The sequence below is a fragment of the Toxorhynchites rutilus genome, chromosome 3, assembly GCF_029784135.1.
Source record: "Toxorhynchites rutilus septentrionalis strain SRP chromosome 3, ASM2978413v1, whole genome shotgun sequence".
In the NCBI taxonomy this organism is placed as follows: domain Eukaryota; kingdom Metazoa; phylum Arthropoda; class Insecta; order Diptera; family Culicidae; genus Toxorhynchites; species Toxorhynchites rutilus.
In genome coordinates, this window is record NC_073746.1 from 291,563,471 (window position 1) to 291,585,733 (window position 22,263).

Sequence of the window (22,263 nt, forward strand, 5' to 3'; positions counted from 1 at the left end):
CTCGCACGACCAAACGACGTGTTCGATGCCATAAATGCAGAGATTGTTGTAAACAAGATTGATACGAAGAAGTAGCGCGTCTAAAGAACAGTAATTGGACATGAGCCGGGAGAAGGTGCGAACAATGTCCCGACTCAGGTCCAGACTATTGAACCACGGTTTAAGGCTAACCTTAGGGATAATCGAGTGAAGCCACCGACCCAATTCATCTTCGTACCATTTGCTTTGCCAGTTAGCGATGGTATTTTTCCGGACTAAAGAATAAAATTGATGAAGGTGATTTGACGCTGATAAATGTCGCCTTCAATTGCACCTACCTTTGCTAATGAGTCAGCCCTCTCATTACTCGGAATTGAACAATGTGAAGGGACCCTTCAAAGAGCGCTTCTGTTTATCCTAGCGATTCTTGTAAGTTTTACAAGCTGAGAGCACGTGTGGAGTTCACCCGCATGTTGCTCTCCGTAAGGGACACATCACTCCATGTTGGCGCAATAAGCTGGTGTATGACCAACTGACTTGCATTTGATGCAAGTCATGGGCTTCGGTACGAAAAGTCGCACCGGTAGCCTCAATTTGTCCACCATAACGTAGTCAGGGAGGGCGGCACCGGCAAAAGTGATCATATTATTATTTCACATGTCATACCCGTTTCGGTTACCACCCCTGAGATTTCTACCTAATGGGACGGCACGTGGACACGATATTCTAGAGTGAATCTCTCGTCGATCACAATATCATTTGCGTGTTTTCGATCACCCACGACTGCGTTTTTACGGTCTAGCCTTGAAGATTTCGATCACGGAGGAATAATCTCTTGTCAGATCTTTCGGAATCTGAATGACATTGAGAGATTTTCCGTTTGGTTTGGGCCGGAAGAAAACAACCCACGGGCCAGTTCCTGGTGCATCTGGCATGAAGAGTCGCACCGGTAGCCTCAATTTGTCCACCATAATGTTATCAGGGAGGGCGGAACTAGCAAATGACCCGAAACGAGTCTGACGTCATAAATGTCGATTTTCTCTTTCATAGGAGACTTTTCCAAGTTGGTGACCCCGTCACGTCAGACCCGCTTCGGTTATCATCCCCGAAATTTCTACATTATGGGAAACTACGTACACGCAATATTCTAATACAAACCGCTGATCGACAACAATATCTTCGGCATGCTTCCGGTCAGCCACGACAACGCATTTTGTTCGGTCTAACCTTAGAAATTTCCACCACGGGGGAATATCTTACCTAGTGATCCCCGATTTTTGAAATTAATCGTTCATCAGCTAATCGAATAATTTTTAGCAGTTCGTTATTCGATACGATTAATCGCCCCAAATAATCGATTAATCGTCACACTGAGAGAAATAATTAGTTAGACTAATATTTCTCATTTGCTAGAGAGCCATGTAAAATCAAAAAAGTGTCATTCCGCCTGGAACGCGTAAACGAAGTTCAATTCGCGTTGACGGCGTTGAGCTGCTTTTACGGGTTTAGGGGAGCGTCAAAGATAATGATTGAATTGCAGGATAAAACTGTAGCGGCCGTACGTTTTTTTGTTCTCTGGGTTTGAATCGATTAATCGACGTTAATTATTCGTTCGCTTCGATTATTGGTTGCGCAGTATTCGTTCGATTAATAATCGATTTCTGTAGGAAGTATTCGATTAATCGATTAATCGAACGATTATCGGGGATCACTAATCTTACCATATCTTTCATGATTCGAATGTGACATTGAGAGATTTTCCGTTTAGAGCGGATGAAAACAACCCATGGGCCAGTTCCAGGTGCATCCTCACGGGAAGGAGACACGGATGGGAGCGCGAGCGGGAGATTGAGGGGTTTAAGAGGAAAGATTTGCAAATTTTTTTGAGGGGGGCTTGTTGAGATGGGTTGACTTTACTTTGTAGAGCCTAATAACCTTTACATGATAAATTTGAATATACTTATTGCGCACACCAGTGCAAATGATTTACAACGGTTCCTAATCAAACTGCGTGTCGATCGTACGGCCCAGTTGCATCGGTGTATGTCACCGCAGTACGATGATGATATTTAAGATGACGTTACGATAAACACACCAGCTAACAGAGCCCGCGATGAAGGTCTTCTTCCTCCCGCTGGGGTTGTTTCCACTCTTGCAATCAGAAAACCCCATAAGGATGAAACAATTATTTCACCGGTATCACTAGACGACAAAAAAATCGTCCGGCGGTTTCTAGCTACGAAGAAGAATGACACAGTACCTCTTGTTGCTGTCGATTATTATAAACGTGAAGGCTAGACATTTAGCATTGAAACACCAAAACCATTTATTATGAACTCATTTATTGAAGCATATTCCGCTTTGATTACTACTTTACTCCAAACAACTTTGCCGTTCCAACGAAAACCGTCCGTCCGCGCTGACTGCAGTCATATGAAACGCTTACGATTTTCCTGAGTTGTCCGACCTTCACATTAAACATGACTTCCTCGTTTAGGTGGCATCGGTTTGGAAAGCGAAATTCCTGTGCAGTAACGACATGATCGGGAAAATTATTTCCGAGGATTGCGGCCGTGGTGGCATTTAGCAGGGCACCGTTCACAAAGCTCTGTTCATCAGATGAACGGTTGTGAATTGGGTTCCGATCACCGGTAAACTCCGCAAATTTGATCAAATCATCGCGCCGGTAGATCCTGGTGAGTGTGAAAACTGTTCCCGTGCATATCTTGCTACTGAATTGTCTGATTTGCGGTAGCAAGACCAGGTACATGGTTACCAAGAATCACAGTAGCTAGGTTACCAGTTCTTTTACAGCCTCCGTTCTTTAACGAATGCAACAGTTTTCTGAAATCTGCTTCTAGCGGTTCACTATGTAGATAAAATATCGTTGTTAGCAAATGTCCAACCAAATCGGTGCTATCTCTATGCTTCTCAATCAATCGTTTAATCTGTTTGAGTGTACCGCCTCGAATGATCTGGAAGGAAACTTCCTCGTCCAAACAGATATTGCAAAGCCCTGCTGCTGCGTGAACTAGAAGCTGATGGTCAATCGAAGTATCCAAAATATCTACAAATAACTCCTGCGCCTTTGCTTGTTTCAGAAAATTCCAGTTTATAGGATCATATGCAAAATTGGCCAAATTCGCGGTCACTTGCTGTTGCGATTCTGTAATGATCATGTACAGAATAGTTATATTTTTGAACAAAATCCAACACGATCTTTTACTGAAATCCTACCGAGATTATCTGTTTCGTGATATTCATCCACCAGCAGGGAGATGTATTCCTTTCGACCAATACCTTCTTTTGGAGTGCGCTTCTCCAGACGCTCTCTTGTGCTAAACATAGTGAAATAATGAAGTTGGATAAAAAACGACAACAAGGTAAACATAGTAAACACACCGACTTTATGTCTGTTTATAAACATTTCAATCTATGCCAATTTGTCAATATCTACCCCTCTCATCCACCAGGGATGCCAAGTGAGTTTTTTTAAGATGGTACGAAAACGTTTGCAATCTTAATGAACAAGAATTACCATTTTTTTGAACGATATTTGTCACAATGCTTTATTCTGATCTATATTTATTTATATGCATTTTCTTAAATAAACCTGACGTTTCGAAATTCATTGTAACAAAGACGATAATACTTTCGAGTAAGTAAATTAAACCGTAAATAAGTTATACTGGAAAAATGTGTATAAATATCACTGAGAATATAATACATATTGGGACTGTCCAAATACCCTTAGGCAAGGCGCAAATTGAGACGCATATAGCGCGAGTAACTTGGCGCGATATAGCGCCTGTTTTTGTGGCTAATGAAAACAGATAGAATGGCGCAAATTGGCCAGATAACGCGAGATGGTGGAGCGCTCGTGAGACACGACTCGCGCGACGCTGTGGCTGAACCACAGTTTCTCGTGCTGGTCATACCTGTTGTGGTAGTTGTGTTGGTGAACAATCATATAGCGCCGTGGGTTTGGCATTGTATGGCTGTACTGGTCGGGTGATTGTGTTAGTAAATAAATATATCGCGCAACTCTGTGTTAATCAGTCATTGTATGCGAGTGGCATGTTATTTACACCAAACTGCGACCCAATATGCGCTCCACCACGCTACGTTTGTGGCACGTATGAGTCGTGTTGGTAGCCTCGCGTTCGCTTACGAGCGCTATACGCTTCTCAATTTGCGCTTAGCCTTACAGTGGACAAGCATGGTCATTGGCCGCCCACGTAAAGGTTATTCATATTTTTTTTGGATTCAAAATATTATATACTAACGTACGCATTAAAAATGGATTTATTTCGGACGGCGATGAAAAAAGAAATAATTCAATGGAACAAATTTTCTTTAAATCACACGTTTATTAAGTTTTCTTCGAACATCATATCGTTGAGAAATCGTCGTCATGTTGGTGCCCAAGGTATCATTGAAGTTAAATCGTTTTAGAACTTGATTGCAGAGTGAAATGTAAAAACTTATCGAATCGGGTACGACGATGTCCGAAATTTTACATACGGACAAATAATCATTGATCAACATTTCAGTTGCGGTACCTACATAAACATTATCCAAACTCACATAATATTCCTGATCGATCTGTACGTTGTTCTGATTCGTTATGTTTTTCATATAGTCTGCCTCAAAAACGATATCCAGAAGTGTACTGAATAGTCTTGAAATGCTCGAATGCAAAGTAAATAGTTTCGAACTTTCGCTTTTGAACCATTTTTTTGAACGATATTTGTCACAATGCTTTATTTCACACAATGCTTTATTCTGATCTATATTTATTTATATGCATTTTCTTAAATAAACCTGACGTTTCGAAATTCATTGTAACAAAGACGATAATACTTTCGAGTAAAAAAATACATACTAAAATAAATTTTACATACGGACAAATAATCATTGATCAACATCTCAGTTGCGGTACCTACATAAACATTATCCATACTCACATAATATTCCTGATCGATCTGTACGTTGTTCTGATTGGTTATGTTTTTCATATAGTCTGCCTCAAAAACGATATCCAGAAGTGTACTGAATAGTCTTGAAATGCTCGAATGCAAAGTAAATAGATTCGAACTTTCGCTTTTGAATATTCTGTTAATATTGTTCTCCCTGCTCAGAGCATAAGACAAGAAGGTTAAATAAATACTCGTTACGGTTCCCCGTCATAGATCTTACGTTGTTCTTATCTACTTGAACAACTAAAATAAATTCGAAGCGGTTCGTAACGTTCCAATATACTTTTAACAATACTTTCCAATGAAATTTACCGCGTGCCTGAAGATTGTAGCATTTTAAAAGACTTCAATTCTAAGAGAGTTTGAATTTCAACAAACTTACTGCTTCGTATCAAATTGTAGCTGAGAAAGAAGTGAATATCCTTACACAACTGCTCGATTCTCTCAGGCATGTGATTGCATGCATATGCATATAATGCACACAGTGTCATACAATGGCAAACACATTCTAATGTAGACAAGTCTGGACACGAAAGAGCATAATTTGGAGGAGTAAAGCACTTGAAAATGACGAAGGAACAAAAAAGGTGGAGATTTTTTGTCTAAGCCTTTTTTCGGCGTAAGAATATATTCCTATTGTTTCTTATGTTCACAGTTGAACCAAACACAGTGGGACTGTTGATATGAGGCTTCAAATGTTGTTGTATTATTCACACCTCAAGTGATTTCACTAGCCTGCTGAGCGTTCTAGCGCCCTATGTTATTCGAGCACCCACGAGTGAGACTCGATGTTGTACGGGAAAAAGTTAATAGTACCAATTACCGATGCAGCAGATCGTATGTGAAGTGAGAGGCTGAGATCACCATTACATGATGATTGTTGCGTGGACATAGTATTAAGTGGAATAACACACAATGATGATCGGTTGAGGGCCCTGAGTTATGAGCTCATGATCGTTCGCTTAGTAGCGGACACGCAACCAATTAGGCTACGAAGACCTGTTGGGGAGGGTTGACGTTTTTCGGTTTATCTTCGGCCGGTCCATCTACTCCAGTGATCTCTTAGCATAACGGTCCGAAACGATAATGCGGTACAACGTTCAACTTCAGCCGGTCCATCTACTACAGTGATCTCTTAATGGGCCGAGGCCAGATCTGTCCAAAAGACTACGAAGGAGGGTTACCTAATTCTTCTTGATGAAGACGGCTATTCCCGGCTGGCACTTTGTACTTTACAACAAGTCACGAAAAAAGAAATAGCATAGGAGCACGAACGGAAGCTTGAAGTAGGATTTTTTAATACTCTTAAACTGCTTTCAATTATAATGGGAATTTTCATACTGCAATTTGGTATAGAAAATACTAAATTAATAATATTCGTGTGAAAAATACGTTGACATGTTATGTATCTTGTTGAGCGCGGAGAATGATCGAAATTATTGAAACATTTGTTCGAACAAACATAAATATAGAAAAAACAGGAAGTGGGTTATATCTATGGTATAACTGCAATGGTGACGTAGGACTATCGTTGATTCAGTGATCATTTGTTTGAAGTTGAATCTGAATCCATTCTGAATGAATGACCAAATGAATATTTGAGGCACTTCGAAAACGAGAGCTCTTTTGTTTGCATGTTATTTTCAATGCCAAGAGGAACAGTCAGTTTATTTTGCAGCAGCGATATCTTTCCGGATTCTTCTCGAAGTCCACCACCAGTGGTTAATGCTAACTCGATAACCACCTGTTAATTGCACATGATTGAAAAGCCACAAAATCAATTGTATTTGGTCGCAGTATTATATGAATAGAAAGCTTTAAAATAAACTCTTTCGCTTGAATGTAATTTTCAATTCCCAAGGGATCTGGCAGATTATTTTTCAGCAACGATAATATCTTTCCGGAATCTTCTCGATGCTGGATGGCAACCAAACAAAAATAGTTCTGCGCGTGTATGTGTGTGTGGTGGCTGCTCCGATGTCTCAAGCGGAACCGTTTTTCGGTGCTGATACTCTCTTGGTCACCTTCTCTTCTCCTCCTGCCTCCTGCCTCCTGGCTTTTCTGCCATCCCTCACAGTTCCAAACAAACTGCATGTCTTTCAGGTCAGGCTAGGTAATGAATCCCTCGATCCCTTGATTCCTCGCCGAAAAAGAATAATTTTCAGAAGCTTTCCTGTTAATTGCGATCAATTGAAAAATCACAAAACCAAATGTATTTGGTTGCATTGTTATATGGATAGAAAACATTAGAATAAACTCTTTCTCATCAATGTATTTTTAAATTCCCAGGGGAACTGACAGAGTATTTTTCAGCAACGATTAGTTCTTTCCCGATTTTCCTAGATACTCGAAGCCCACCAGTGGTTAATGCTAACTCGATAACCACCTGTTAATAGCACTTAATTGAAAAATATTTGGTCGCAGTGTTACATGGATAGAAAACATTAAAATGAACTCTTTCGCATGAATGTATTTTTCAGTTCTCAGGGGAACTGGCAGATTATTTTTCAACAACGATTGCATCTTTCCTGAAATTTCTCGATGCTGAATGGCATCCAAACGAAAATAGTTCCGCGCGTGTATGTGTGTGTGTTGGCTGCTCCGATGTTTCAAGCGGAACCGTTTGTGGCATCACTCTCCTCCTGATGGATTCCCTTTCGGCCTAAGGTGAACAAACAGGCTCTTGGCTCTTCACCACAACAGCGACAACATGCTCCAATCACTGTTCAATTATAACTGAGTGAATTTCCGAGTGGCGCTCGCTTATATACCTTATGATTTCAATAACCTGTTTTGAAAGCAATTTTAAGACTATTGAAACAAGTTTTTGGATCAAAAAGTAACAAGTATATAACGCGTAGACATTTTATCTTTCGAATGAAGTGTTAATCATACCATTTCGTTCAGCTGTTTAGGAGCTTTTAACGCTCAAAATCTCGGTCTCCGGCGTAACGCTTTCGTTTTCGAAACTTTGATTTTACACCCCGGTATAGAAATGAAAGACGTAGTCCTACGTCAAAAAAAGCTTTCTGGTTGCACGAATTTTTGAAATGGTTCAGGGTGGTGAAGAAATGAACACCCCACGCAGCGCAACATTTGCGTGACATTAGCTTGTCGTATGATTTGAACAGGCAACAATTTGCAGAAAGTGGATGATAGTTTCTCCGCTCGTCAGCTAATCTGTTTACCCATCAAGTGGAGGAAAAAAGCTTATCAGTTTATTTTTTATCATTGATTATTGCACAGTAATGCACTGAACACTGCATATCAAACCTCCACGTCGAACACCCAGGATGGATTCGAATCAATCACAGGAACAGGTAAATTGATGCATATAGTAGGCGATTATGATGATGTCAAGTAGAATACGTGGTTTATTTACATTTTCTATTTACGAGCTATTTATAATTGTTTAATTGTTTCCTATAGTCGATGGATTCTGCGGCAAAAAAGTCTAGCGGTCCGTTCGAGAGTCTCGGTCGAGAGGATTTGATAAAGAAATGTAAGGGCCTACTGGGGATTGCCCAGAAAGCCAAACAAGCGAAAGATGGTGAGTGAGATATCTTTTTCGTATACTGGTGATAATTGGGTTTTCTCGGGGTTTCAAGAATGTTTGGAGGAGAACAAGAGGTTAAAAGAGCAGTTAGTGCAAGCAGAAACTCAGAAGGTTGCCGATAAGGAATGTCTGAAAACTATGCAGGAAGTTGTGGATTCGGTCACTGGTCAAAAGCTGGAGGCCGTTATGAAGGTGGATGAACTGGAGAAAGCGGTAGCAGGACTTCGCAGGGAACTGGATGGAGCTGCGCTGTTGAGAGAGCAGATGGAAAGGACCAGCGATGAGAGGGACGCTCTACAGAGGCAAATTAAAAGACTAACGGAGGAAAATGAGGATTTGCTAGCTGATCTATCCTCAATGGAGGCCAAACTTGCTGAAGGGTCTGATCGGATCAAGAGTTTGGAGAACGAGAAAGAGATTATTTCTCGGAAGCTATTGGAACCAGCGGTCGATCCCGCCTCGTCGGGAAAAGAAGAAAGGCTGATCCGCAAATTGAAACTGTATAAAAACAAATTGAACGAAATATCTGCGAAGATATTACTATTAAAGTCGGATAGGAAAATTCTAATGAAAACTGTTAGAGAATATTCGGATCAAGTTCCAAAATGGCAAGAAGAATTACTGAACGCATCCACTATATTGTTCACCAGGATACGATCACTGGAAACAGAAAACAATGACTTGCGGGATCTGTCCTTGAGAAATACAGAATATCAAGTTGAACTTAGAGATCAAAATGGAAGGTTGGATCAGGTTGCACACGAAAACAGTAAGTTGCGTGAGGAAATTGATAATCTTAGAGTTTTAAACTCGGAGTACGAATCGAATATAAGGAAGGAAATTTCCAGAAACGACGAACTTCTTCAGAAACTGTCGGAATCGAAAACGAACAACGAACAAAATTGTCTTTTGGAACAGAAATTCGAGCAATTGTCCGATGAAGTATGTACACTTAGAAATACAAACGATGAGAAAGAAGCAATTCTTGCGAAATCTCGTGCAGATATGGAAGTTCTCCAGCAGCAATGCAATGAATTGCAGACGACAAATCAGAAAATACAATTGCATACATCTCAGTTAGAGCAAAAGCTACAACGTGAGACTTCAGAAAAAGAAAAACTTGGTAAAACAATAGCTGAATTCAATACAAGTGAACAAAAAGACTTCACTGAGTATCAAATATTGAATAAACTTCGTGATCAGGTCGAAGAGCTGGAACAGTCAAAACGTAAACTGGAAATGGAAAATGAAACACTGAAGGAGAATATCAATAAACTGGATATCAATTGTGCTGAAATGCAGAAAACTTTGGACGAACTCCAGCAGAGTTACGAAGAACAAACTAAAATGTTAGAAAATAAATGTGTCGAAATATCTTCACTGGAGCAGATGCTCGGATTGGAGCGCGAGAAACATGCAGAGGCCTGTGAACGATATAACGAACTCGAGCAAAACCATCATCGGCAAGCGGAACAGAAGGAATCTTCCGAAGAACTTACAATGCGGTTTGATGCGTTACAGCAGCAATATCTTGAGCTGGAAAACACACTGAAACAAAAGGAAGTCCAATTTGAACAGCAGCTTTCTGAATTGGAATGCACTAACAAATCCTTCATCGAGAAGATTTCTCTGTATGAAAAGCAATTGCACCTGGACTCTGAAGAACAGGATCTACTTCGAAAAAAAAATCGAGAATCCAGCGTTGCCCTGGATACCCTCCAAGGTCGGTACAATGTTCTAACCGTGGAGAATCAGCAGCTGCAATTGTCGCACAATCAACTCAGTCAAGATCACAGCGTTTGCAGTGAAGAACTTAATACATTGCGTTCAAAGTTTGAACTCATAAAGCTAGAAAACAGTGAGCTTTTGTCGGAACTGAAGGAAATAAATGAGATTTTAAAAGAACGTGGAGGTGTTATATCGCTACAGTTGTCAAAAATATCCGAGTTAGAAGCCCAAAAAGCGTCCCTTCAGCAGAAGCTTAACGGACCGGACCTTGCACAGCTTAGGTCTCGTGTCCAAGAACTGGAACAAAATTTGGCGGAGAAAGAATCCGAATTGATTGCGCTGCGCGAGGGGGATCAAAGTTTCGATGCTCAGAGTGATGTCATGTCCACTTCGACAGTCTCTCGTGCCGAAGAAACGGCGCGACTGCGAGAGATTGACGATAGTTTCGAAGAGAAATACAACAAACTGCGTTCGCTGGCGGTTAAGCTGAAGAAGAAAGTCGCCGAACAGACTATTCAATTGCAGAAGTATGACAAGGAGCGGGAAACGATGGGTCTGGGCAAAAATTTGCAGTCCTTCCAGGCCGAGTACGATAAGCTTTTGGATCAGCTCGACGGGGAGCGGAAGAACGTGGAAAGACTGGAAACAGCGCTTTCGGGGCTTAGAGAAGAGTTGGAGCAAAAAAGGCAAGAAATTGAGACGCTGAGTCAAATTCGAGCGGAAATCGATAACAGCAAAAAAGATAAATCCTCCTTGGAGTGCACAATCCGTGAGTACCGAGAGCAGCTTCAAGGTTTGAAGCGTGAAAAAGAAGCTTTCAACATGGCGAAGAAGGAAATAGACACGGAAAACCAGAAGCTGAAAACTGCCCTGAAGGCCAAGGAGAAGCAACTCAGTGATGAATTAGAAGCACAGAAAGAGTTGAAGGCGGAAGTCGAACGGTCCCGCCTAGTCGCTAAAAAAGCAAACGTGCTGAACCTTGAGATGGAAGCATACGAGAAGTCATTGGCCGAGTTGAATAATAAACTTGAAATCAAGAAAACGCGTGTCAATGAGTTGGAGGGAACGCTGGATGCACAAGAAGGCACTATCAAAAGTTTGAAGAGTCAGATAGCATTGCTGGAGCAAAGTTTAAGCGCGGAAAGGGTTCACTCGCAGGAGCTGAAAAAAAATGTGGACGTACAGCAGGAGAAGCTAAGAGTCAATGAGCATCAACGAGGTGAAATGAGTATTGAACTGGCTCAACTTAAAGTTGATTATAATAATGTCAAATTGGAAATTGAATCCAATCGTGTAGAACTCAGTTGTGCTGTGACTGAAAAAGAAAAGATATGCAGTGCTCTGGAGGCGGAAAATAGCAAATTATTGAAACAAATTTATTCTCTACAGTCCACCATCGAAGACCTTAAAATAAAGATGGAAGAGAAGGAGCAGGAAGTCGAGAATGTTAAAACAGATTACGTTAACTACAAAATTCGCGCTCAATCTGTGCTAAGGCAGAACCAAAACAGAGATACTGGAAAGGAGCACGATCTCGAAGAGGAAGTCCAGAACCTTCAAAATTCTTTGGACGTCAAACAGGGCAACATTGAGAGCCTGACGCATCAACTTACAGAACTAAGCAAATCCTATGAAGGGTTGAAGGACGACAAAACTAGACTCCAGAAACGCTGCCAAGATTTTCAAAGCTTACTAGAAGAGTCTAGGCTTCAAAGCGAATCAATACTGGAGGAAAATAGACGTATTAATATAAACCACCAGGACGCACTCAAAACACAGCGACTCCAAAATGAAACGTTGATAAACTGCTACAAAAAACAAATCGAAGAGCTACAGGAAAAACATTCCACAGAGATTGAACGTTTGCAATCCATCGTGAAGCAAGCTGATCGGAATGTAGCAGAGGAACTCAGAAGCAACAATCAAGTTGGACCAGTAGCGAGGACGTCAAATCAAATGGGACAACATATCTCCGACGAGCAGAAAATCAGCCTCCTTTTGATGACGCGCGAGGATGGCGAGGGCTCTGAGAGTACCAACTCACAGAGTATCGTAGTTCCACAGCGAAAAATTTCCAACTCTAGTCAACGTACTCGCTACTCCAATCGAGATTTGATCCCCTTGGATGAACTGTTGAATTCCTCCTTCGATGATACATCCGTTTTCGATGCGACCGAGGACCCGCCAATTCCGATTTCACCCACAGTGGAGTTGCAGCAAACCAAAGACCAGCTTCTGAAGTATGAGAGTCAAATCAGACAAGTTACGGCGTTACTAGCGGAAGCAGAACGAGATTCGGCAAAACTAACGCAGCTGAATGAGCTGCTGAAGGAGGAAGTCCGTCGCCAGGAGAGATCCATCGAGCGGGAGAAACACATACAGAATTCAGAATATTTGAAAAATGTAATATTTAAGGTATGATGGCCGTGCGTCTATCCACACCAAACTATTTCATTTAATTGTGTGTACTGTTTCAGTTCTTGACGTTAAACAGTGGCGATGAGAAACAGCATCTTGTTCCCGTGCTGAACACGATTTTGAAACTAAGTCCTGAAGAAACCCAAAAACTTCATAACGTTGCTAGAGGTAGTACCCGCATTGTCGTTTTGGGCAACTTCACTAACTATCAATCTTCTAGGCAACGAAGGCAGTGCACGCGGTTGGACCGGAATTTTATGGAATTAGTCCTTTTCAGGCTGAAGCATCGAGGGAAACAAGCGAGTAAGCATTTCTGTTGTAGAGTAAACTTGTATTTTAAAGAAGTGCACAGGTTGGAGTGGATTAGTCAGATCAATGAGACTAGAATATTAGCATATATTGAGTATAAGTTCATTATTATAAATTATTTTATTATTATTAAATTATATACAAGAAAAGTTTTAATCTTCGGAGTGTAATATTTATATTTCGGAGGAAAATCCGTGGGTTAAAATTTAGGGAACCATTTACCTTAATACTGCGTTTCAGCATCAGATACGGTAATGATAATCACTGTATTTTTAACTGTTTGTTACACAGAGGAAATAAATATATTGCGGATAGTAATTACATTAATGGGCACAACTAAAATCCACCCCCAGTTGAAATCATAGTATTAGGATATTAAAAGTTGTTTTCAAACTTTTCGGTATTCCAGTCAATACTTCGTAAAAGTCGTAGATTTATTTTTTAGAAAAAAAAACGAAAAAAAATACTGATGCTGAATACTGATACAAATGTTTCTAAATGGGTACTTTTAGAGCAGGAGTTTTCCGATTTTTTTTTATGGCGGAGCACTTTTTATAGCAAAAACATTTGACGGAGCATCTGCAAATAACCGATAAAACAAATCCTATTTGCATTGGCATTATCCAACTGGGAACAAATCTGTTTCGGTTGTGCGTCGCAGTTACATGACATCTGATCCGGAGTAAACAAATAAATCACTGTATGCCCAGTGAAATTGAACTAAAGAATGTTTTTTTCAAGGTGGGTTTTCAAGAAGAAGCATTTGCTATAACTTCACAGAGCACAAATTTCCCGCGGAGCACCATTTGAAAATCCCTGTTTTAGAGTATGCCATAAAAAATGCACTTGCGTAAATTTGTTTCATTGTGTTTTCTTCATCGATGCACCCCTCGGTTTTGACAGCAGGTTGTTTACATCAAGGCGCCTAGAAGTATATCCCAAGACGGGTCTATGGTACTAGGTGAGGCCGTTTCGTCACTAAGCTGGTTAGGGGAGCGGTATATGAAAACAGTACGGAAGAAAGCAGAAGGGGATTTTTTTCCTTGAAGTGTGAAAGAGACAGACTGATCACGAGCGAGCTTGGGCACAAGCATATTGTGTTTTGTTTACAAACAAAACACAGTAGACTTCCAAGAAGGCTGAAGAGTGGTTTTAGCAAGTTGGCCCACCTTAGGGTATACTTCTACACGCCTTGGAATATCCTAAGGTTGGTCAACTTGCTAAAACCAAGACGGGTCTATGGTACTAGGTGAGGCCATTTCGTCACTAAGTTGGTTAGGGGAGCGGTATATGAAAACAGTACGGAAGAAAGCAGAATGGGAATTATTTGCTTGTAGCGTGAAAGAGACAGACTGATCACAAGCGAGTTCCGACACTAGCGTATTGTGTTTTGTTTACAAACAAAACAGTAGACTTCCAAGATGGCTGAAGAGTGCAAACTCTCAAGCTGGTGTAAATAAAGGCGCTCAAAATACTTCCAGGTGCAGAGAAGAGAAGTGGAACTTGAGAGAAAAAAGTGGCAACGATTTGTGGCAAGAAAATGTAAACAGTGAAAAAATTGACAGATAGTTTACGCTCTAAAAATTGAACATAATGTTAAGATGTCTCTAAAAGGGTGGGAGACATCATATATAACGTGGGAGGTTCGTATAGAATGTTATTAATGTTAGCATCATCATGATAAACACGGCGAATGGGATAGAAATTACGAACTGAAATTGATTAAATTATACATATAGACGCTAAAACGCTGTGGATAGATATTATAATGCATTTTTATCGGTTTATGTATAATGCATTATCAAAATAAATCCATATGTATTGTAATCATAACTTGCTGTGCTATTCATAACAACATTTATGTGTAATTTACGAATGAAGCTTCGCCATAGAAACTGAACATTGAATAAAAAAAATTGAAATGTGGTATGAGCATTAGTTGAAATATTTTAAAGCATTCTCATCGGAATCAATTGAATGATACAATAATGATACGACGGTACGCTTAAAAAACAACATAAAAATATGATTTCTGAATATTTTTTTTCAGTTTTGAACACACCCCATAAAAAGCTATTTTTATTTTTTTAAATACCCTCTGTTGGTATTGTATCTAGAGTTTACAAGGTAATAAAACGTTAACGTCAATTAGTTTCTAGTAATCAGTTTTTTAGTTGCAGGGGAAATTGACACCAAACTATATTTTTTTAGTATTATATATAGATTCCATGCCAAACCGACATAGTGGTTCTCAAATTTTCGTGTAAATTGATAGTTTTGTTTCTTTTCGTTAAATATTAGATACCATTCCATTTTAGGGTGGTTCGAAAAATCTAGTTTTCTCCTTTTTTCCAAAAATATTTTTTTTAGATTCATATCTTTTGAACTACTAAACCGATACAGATGATCGACATATCAAATTGGCCAGTTAGCCAGTTTTTTTTAAATACTATACTTGCAAAAAAATAATTTTGTTTTCTTGATTATTGATCGTAATTGTTCTTTATAGTTTTCATTCAAGGGTGCTATGTTTTTTATACTTTTTCTCGAAAGCTGAGGATTTTTTAGATAACATATCCAAAAATGTGTTCTTCGTTTTTAAATTATGATTTTTCAAAATAAAATGATTTTTCTCCTTTTTTTCCAAAAATGACGTTTTTTAAAAATTCATAACTATTACCTACTGAATCGATTCATATAATCGACATAGTTAATTTAAGTCAATAATTTCACACGTACAATTTTTTTTTTATTTATGAAAAACGGATACAATTATTAATCACGAAAACAAAAATAATTTTGACGCAAGTGCAATATTTTTCCAAAATTTATTTTTCGTTTTATTATCTCTCGAACAACTCTGAATTCTTGGCTTTAATTTGATATATCGATCATCTGAATCGCTCTAGCAGTTCAAATGTTATGAATTTTTGAAAATAGGAAAAAGGGGAAGAAATTAATATTCCGAACTATCGGTTAACTCTAAAAAATTATAACTCAAAAAAGAAAAGAATATTTCTAATTTTGAGTAAAAAATATAAATGTGTAAAAAAAAACATGTAAACTATAAAAACAGATACAATCAAGAATTACGAAAACAAATTCAAATTTCTTGGAAGTTTGATATTTTTCCAAAAAGACTAGCTAATTTACTTCAATTTTATGTATCGATCATCTTTATCGGCTTAGTGGTTCAATAGTTATGAGTTGAGATAAAAGTCCTTTTGGGAAAAAGTGAAAAAATCGAATCACCCAAAAAAATAATAATACAGGTGCAATGTTTTACCATAACGAAAACAAGCAACCAATTTTCGAAAAATCTGAAAACCAATATATCAGTTTAGCATGGAATGGCTGAAGTAATACTGCAATTGTTCACAAATTTCAAAGTTCGCGTTTTTCTTGTTGTTTTTCATGTCTTTTAGTGCGGCCATAATAATAATTAGAATTACTGCATTTGGATTGATGCTAGAAAATATCATTAACTTCCTTGAAAAGTGGATGTGATATAATTCATGTTATATATGTATATATATATTAATAAATGATTTCAAATGAATACATTTGTCAAACAAACTGCAAAACTAAATACTTTTATACTGTGCCTTCATTTTTTGAGTTTAACGTTCAAAGACCCTTCGATAAAAATGGCATTGGAACAACATAGTAAAACTGACATACAATTATGACAGATGATTGCTTTTTGATTGGCGCGTGCTCCAACTGGTGAACAGCCAATTAAAAGGCACTCCAACTAAAAAAACGCCAATAAGCAAATGGTACTGTAAAACTGTGAAAAATATATAAAAAATATACAATCTAAGACTCTTTTTGTCGTTTATGAGTTTGTTTTTTTAAGTTACTGCTTGGCATGTTTGCGGATAACGGAAAGATGATATGTTGGTTTGCACATGCCACTAGGGCCTCTTGCTGATTAAGTAAGTAAGATTTCTTACAAAACGTCATAACTTTACAACCATTGACTCGATTTCAATAATCGTCATATCAAATGAAATCTTAGTCTTTTATGAATCAACTTTAATCTGTCATTCACACAAACTCAAAAATTAAATACTACAGAAAAACTTTAATTATAACGCTTAGAGAATTTGCGACTTAATTTTCCACAATTCGCTCTTTCACACCAAATTTTTATCTTGTCGCAATTTTAAACCTCTCAAATTGAATTGTTAAAATGATAGGCCAAAGAACGAAAAGCAGGAGAAATTAACAAATAATGGAGGGTAAATAATAAAGCAATATTAATCATGGATTTTTAATAACCATCTCAGGTAAATATTGAAAAAAAAACATTCCTTTTTTAATTTCTCTTTCAAATTTTGATAAAATTGCAATGAATAGTTAAATAAGAGCAATATTAATATTTGAATAAACTTATGTAATTATAAACATGTTTATATAAACCTTCCCATCTTCTCATTCTTCATTAAAGACCTTGCGTCAAGACAGCTAGAAATCCATACACTCTCAAATCAAGTGTGCCTGAAAAAATTATATTCTTCACGTAAACAAGCGATGAAAATGTGGAACCTTTTAGTCAGTGAATTGTATGGAGTTCCACTGCTGTGGCCAGGTGGGTCAAAATGTGGAAAACACTCTACAGTCATGGATTTACAAGAAGAAATGAACACACTTCCAAAATAAAAAATAATGAATGAAAATTTACATTTCTGTATCGAATATGTATTCCATGCAATAAAGCAATACATACGTTTTCTTGCAAATTGTGAAATAATATTAAACTGAAATTGTGTTTGATGATGATTTTGACGTAGGACTACGTCTTTCATTTCTATACCGGGGTGTAAAATCAAAGTTTCGAAAACGAAAGCGTTACGCCGGAGACCGAGATTTTGAGCGTTAATAGCTCCTAAACAACTGAACGAAATGGTATGATAAACACTTCATTCGATAGATAAAATGTCTACGCGTTCTATACTTGTTACTTTCTGATCCAAAAACTTGTTTCAATAGTCTTAAAATTGCTTTCAAAACAGGCTATTGAAATCATCAATCGGTATATAAGCGAGCGCCGCTCGGAAATCCACTCAGTTCTAATTGAACAGCGATTGGAGCATGTTGTCGCTGTTGTGGTGAAGCTCTTCGTTTATCATGAAAGCGCGAATGAACGGTGTCACCAAGAGCCTGTTTGTGCACCTTAGGCCAGAAGGGAATCCATCAGGAGGAGAGTGATGCCACAAACTGTTCCCCGGGAAGATCTCGAAGCAGCCGCTACACACACACACACACATACACGCGCGGAATTCTTTCCGTTTGGATGCCATTCAGCATCGAGAAAGATCCGGAAAATAATTTGCCAGTTCCTCTGGGAATTTAAAAATACATTCATGTGAAAGAGTTTATTTGAATGTTTTCTATGCATGTAACACTGTGACCAAATATGTTTCAATCAAGTGCTATTAACAGATGGTTATCGAGTTAGCATTAACCACTGGTGGGCTTCCAGTATCAAGGAAAATGTGGAAATATCTAATCGTTACTGAAAATAATCTGCCAGTTCCTCTGGGAATTTAAAATTACATTCATGTGAAAGAGTTTATTTTAATGTTTTCTATCCATGTAACACTGACCAAATACATTTGGTTTTGTGATTTTTCAATCAATCGCAATTAACAGAATAGATTCTGAAGATTATTCTTCCCCATCAGTAGAATATTTCCGTATCCAATATTGTATGCGCCCGCAATCGACTATTGCTCAGTCGCCGAAAGTTCCGAGCTCAGAGGGTTCATTCCCCTCTAGTTTTCCTTCCAAATTGCCATCGCAAACCACGCCTTCTCTCGATTCAATCACGCACAAAAAGCATACTTAAGCGATATTCTGGTGGTGAGACGCATTCATTTTTCGTGAGGACATCGACAAGACAACATCGTTGCTGGACGAGCTGGACGGCCAGGGATCGAGTGCCTTTCTCAAGGCAAGAGGGCGGAGGTGGTAGCGCTGGAGTAGAGTAGAGTTTTCAAAGGGCCTTTCTCAAGGCTAGAGTCGAATGAACTGCAAAAGTTTAAAGTCTGTATAATACAAGACCTTCCTTCCTTCCTTCAGGAGAAGAGAAGGTGACCATCGAAGCAGCCGCTACACACACACATACACGCACGGAATTCTTTCCGTTTGGATGCCATTCAGTATCGAGAAAGATCCGGAAAATAATCTGCCAGTTCCTCTGGGAATTTAAAAATACATTCATGTGGAAGAGTTTATTTGAATGTTTTCTATCCATGTACCACTGTGACCAAATATGTTTCAATCAAGTGCTATTCACAGATGGTTATCGAGTTAGCATTAACCACTGGTGGGCTTCCAGTATCGAGGAAAATGTGGTAATATCTAATCGTTACTGAAAATAATCTGCCAGTTCCTCTGGGAATTTAAAATTACATTCATGTGAAAGAGTTTATTTTAATGTTTTCTATCCATGTAACACTGTGACCAAATACATTTGGTTTTGTGATTTTTCGATCAATCGTAATTAACAGAATAGCTTCTGAAGATTATTCTTCCCCATCAGTAGAATATTTCCGTATCCAATATTGGATGCATAAAACCTTGTGCATCCAACGTAACACTCTCGTTTTCGAAGTCCCCCAAATATTCATTCATTCAGAATGAATTCAGATTCAACTTCAAACAAATGATCTCTAAATCAACGATAGTCCTACGTCACCATTGCGGTTATACCATAGATATAACCCACTTCCCGTTTTTTATTTAATGGTGAGTTTTTGTGAATGTTGTGTGTTGTGAAATATATAGCCAAATGGTTAAGTAAGCGTTCCATTTCAAGTAATCGAATAAATTGAAAATCTCCATTAGAATTTTAAGATTGCAAAACTGCCTTTAAATTTGCGCGAATTTGACGATTGTTTCGAGTTAAATAGTTTGATAGTTTGGCAATGACAGCTAAATTTACAACACAACATCTTGATTCGCGGATCATATCCTCACCGAGGCCGGCGAACTATGATGAATTCACCAACATCTCGATTCCACGGTGGAAATTTAGAATCGTAATTAGTTATTGAATTAATACATTTTTATCAATATGAATTATGTTCTAATGAAGGGTGTGTCACATCAAATTGCATCACGGAAAAAACGCTGTAGAAATTCGCCCAGTAGATCGATCCTTTTGAAAATTTTAGACAGTAAAATAAAAACTATTAAACAACTTTTGGCATTTTCTTTTTATTCATACTTCGAGCCCAAGCCCGTATGCTCGCACCTTCCTCTTTACCCCGTCCATAAGGTTCTGTACAACGTCAGGTTGTAGTTTTTTTTGAACAGAAATCCATTTTCTCTTGAAGTCCGCCTCCGATTTGACAACTTTTGGGTTCTTCCGGAGGACCTGCTTCATAATCGCCCAATATTTCTCTATTGGGCGAAGCTCCGGCGCGTTGGGCGGGTTCATTTCCTTTGGCACGAAGGTGACCCCGTTGGCTTCGTACCACTCCAACACGTCCTTTGAATAGTGGCACGAAGATGGTCGGGCCCTCGTGCTGCTTCAATAATGGTAGTAAGCGCTTCTGTAGGCACTCCTTACGGTAAACATGCCCGTTTACCGTGCCGGTCATCACGAAGGGGGCGCTCCGCTTTCCGCAAGAGCAGATCGCTTTCCACACCATGTACTTTTTGGCAAACTTGGATAGTTTCTGCTTGCGAATCTCCTCCGGAACGCTGAATTTGTCTTCTGCGGAGAAGAACAACAGGCCCGGCAGCTGACGAAAGTCCGCTTTGACGTAGGTTTCGTCGTCCATTACCAGGCAATGCGGCTTCGTCAGCATTTCGGTGTACAGCTTTCGGGCTCGCGTCTTCCCCACCATGTTTTACCTTTCGTCGCGGTTAGGAGCCTTCTGAACCTTGTATGTACGCAGGCCCTCCCGCTGCTTGGTCCGCTGGACGAATGAACTTGACAAATTCAGCTTATTGGCGACATCCCGGACCGAACTTCTCGGATCACGTCTAAACTGCTTAACTACGCGCTTGTGATCTTTTTCACTGACGGAGCATCCATTTTTGCCGTTCTTCACCTTCCGGTCGATGGTTAGGTTCTCGAAGTATCGTTTTAGTACTCTGCTGACCGTGGATTGGACGATTCCCAGCATCTTACCCATGTCCCGATGTGACAACTCCGGATTCTCGAAATGAGTGCACAGGATTAATTCACGACGCTCTTTTTCGTTCGACGACATTTTCCCAAATTTACGAAAAATTGACAGTGAAGCATGGCCAACGTGATCTATACACTCTTATCTGATTATAAGCGAAAGCTGAAGATATAATTCCTAAAAATTAAATTTCTACAGCGTTTTTTCCGTGATGCAATTTGATGTGACACACCCTTTATTTCTCATTTGCTAGAAAGCCCTCTGGAACCAAAAAATGTTCATTCCGCCTGAAAATCAATTATTATCTTTTACGCTCCCTTAAACTCGTAAACGAAGCTCAATGCCATCAAGGCGTCAAAGATAATGATTGATTTTCAGGATAAAACTGCAGCGGCCGTACGTTTCTCTTTCTCTGGGTTTGGATCGATTAATCGACGTAAATTATTCATTCGCTTCGATTATTGATTGCGCAGTATTCGTTCGATTAAAAATCGATTTCTGTTGGAAGCATTCGATTAATCGATTAATCGAACGATTATCGGGGATCACTATTCGTAGCTGTTTAGTCAATTTTTCGTGCCTAGTGACGTGCTTTTGTCGCTGAGGAAGCTTCCGGAAAATGGGTGGGAAACAAATCTCAACACAGGATCGTAATTTGGTTGTGCGTGACTTCCAGCGTTGGGAATCTCAACGAAACATGGCTGAGAAGTATGGCACGTATGACACGCTAATCATCCGGAAAGGAAATAAAAACCCACGAACGACTATTCGGGCGATTAAAGAAAGGTTGGATCTGGACCTTTCCAATCGCACCATTCGACGACGCTTGGTGGAATGGTATCTGAAGATCTACTTCGCCAAAAAGCGACCGATGATCAGTAGCACCAACAAAAAACAACTTCAGTTTGCGAGGGACTATGCCAACAAGCCACTGGACTTCTGGAAGTGCGTTATTCGGTGGGTCGAGTTCAAGTTCGAACTGTTTAACAAGAAAAGGCGACTCCGAGTGTGGCGGAAGAGCGACGTGGGCCTCTTGGCCCGATATTTACCACCGACTATGAAGCACGGTGATAGATGTATCATGCTGTGAGGTTTTCTCGTGGGCTAGGATGGGAAATTTAGCGCAGGTAAACAGAATTAGGACTGC

At 39.3% G+C, this 22,263-nt stretch overlaps 3 protein-coding genes across 3 annotated transcripts; 2 read left to right on the forward strand and 1 right to left on the reverse strand.

Annotated features, from left to right (window-relative positions):
• Positions 1-2,321: 2,321 nt before the first annotated feature.
• LOC129777247 (uncharacterized) lies at positions 2,322-3,371 on the reverse strand. The gene is given in 3 exon segments (XM_055783415.1): positions 2,322-2,704; positions 2,706-3,145; positions 3,217-3,371. Coding segments are annotated over 3 exon segments (906 nt in total). The 5' UTR covers positions 3,326-3,371; the 3' UTR covers positions 2,322-2,347.
• Positions 3,372-8,093: 4,722 nt separating this feature from the next.
• On the forward strand, positions 8,094-13,125 carry LOC129777246 (GRIP and coiled-coil domain-containing protein 2). The gene is made up of 5 exons (XM_055783414.1): positions 8,094-8,278; positions 8,388-8,508; positions 8,567-12,657; positions 12,720-12,828; positions 12,881-13,125. Exons 1-5 carry the CDS (start codon positions 8,252-8,254, stop codon positions 12,925-12,927), a joined length of 4,395 nt encoding a protein of 1,464 aa, XP_055639389.1. The 5' UTR covers positions 8,094-8,251; the 3' UTR covers positions 12,928-13,125.
• Positions 13,126-21,813: 8,688 nt separating this feature from the next.
• On the forward strand, positions 21,814-22,206 carry LOC129774303 (uncharacterized). Its single transcript, XM_055778019.1, has one exon. It carries the CDS (start codon positions 21,814-21,816, stop codon positions 22,204-22,206), a length of 393 nt encoding a protein of 130 aa, XP_055633994.1.
• The last annotated feature ends 57 nt before the right edge of the window (positions 22,207-22,263 follow it).

Excerpts from the sequence above, each read along its gene's own strand:
- LOC129777246 (XM_055783414.1), top strand. The coding sequence starts at position 8,252 with ATGGATTCGAATCAATCACAGGAACAG. Across the intron at positions 8,279-8,387 it reads CGAATCAATCACAGGAACAG|TCGATGGATTCTGCGGCAAA; the intron begins GTAAATTGATGC and ends TGTTTCCTATAG. Across the intron at positions 12,829-12,880 it reads ACTTCATAACGTTGCTAGAG|GCAACGAAGGCAGTGCACGC; the intron begins GTAGTACCCGCA and ends TCAATCTTCTAG.
- LOC129774303 (XM_055778019.1), top strand. The coding sequence starts at position 21,814 with ATGGCTGAGAAGTATGGCACGTATGACACGCTAATCATCCGGAAAGGA.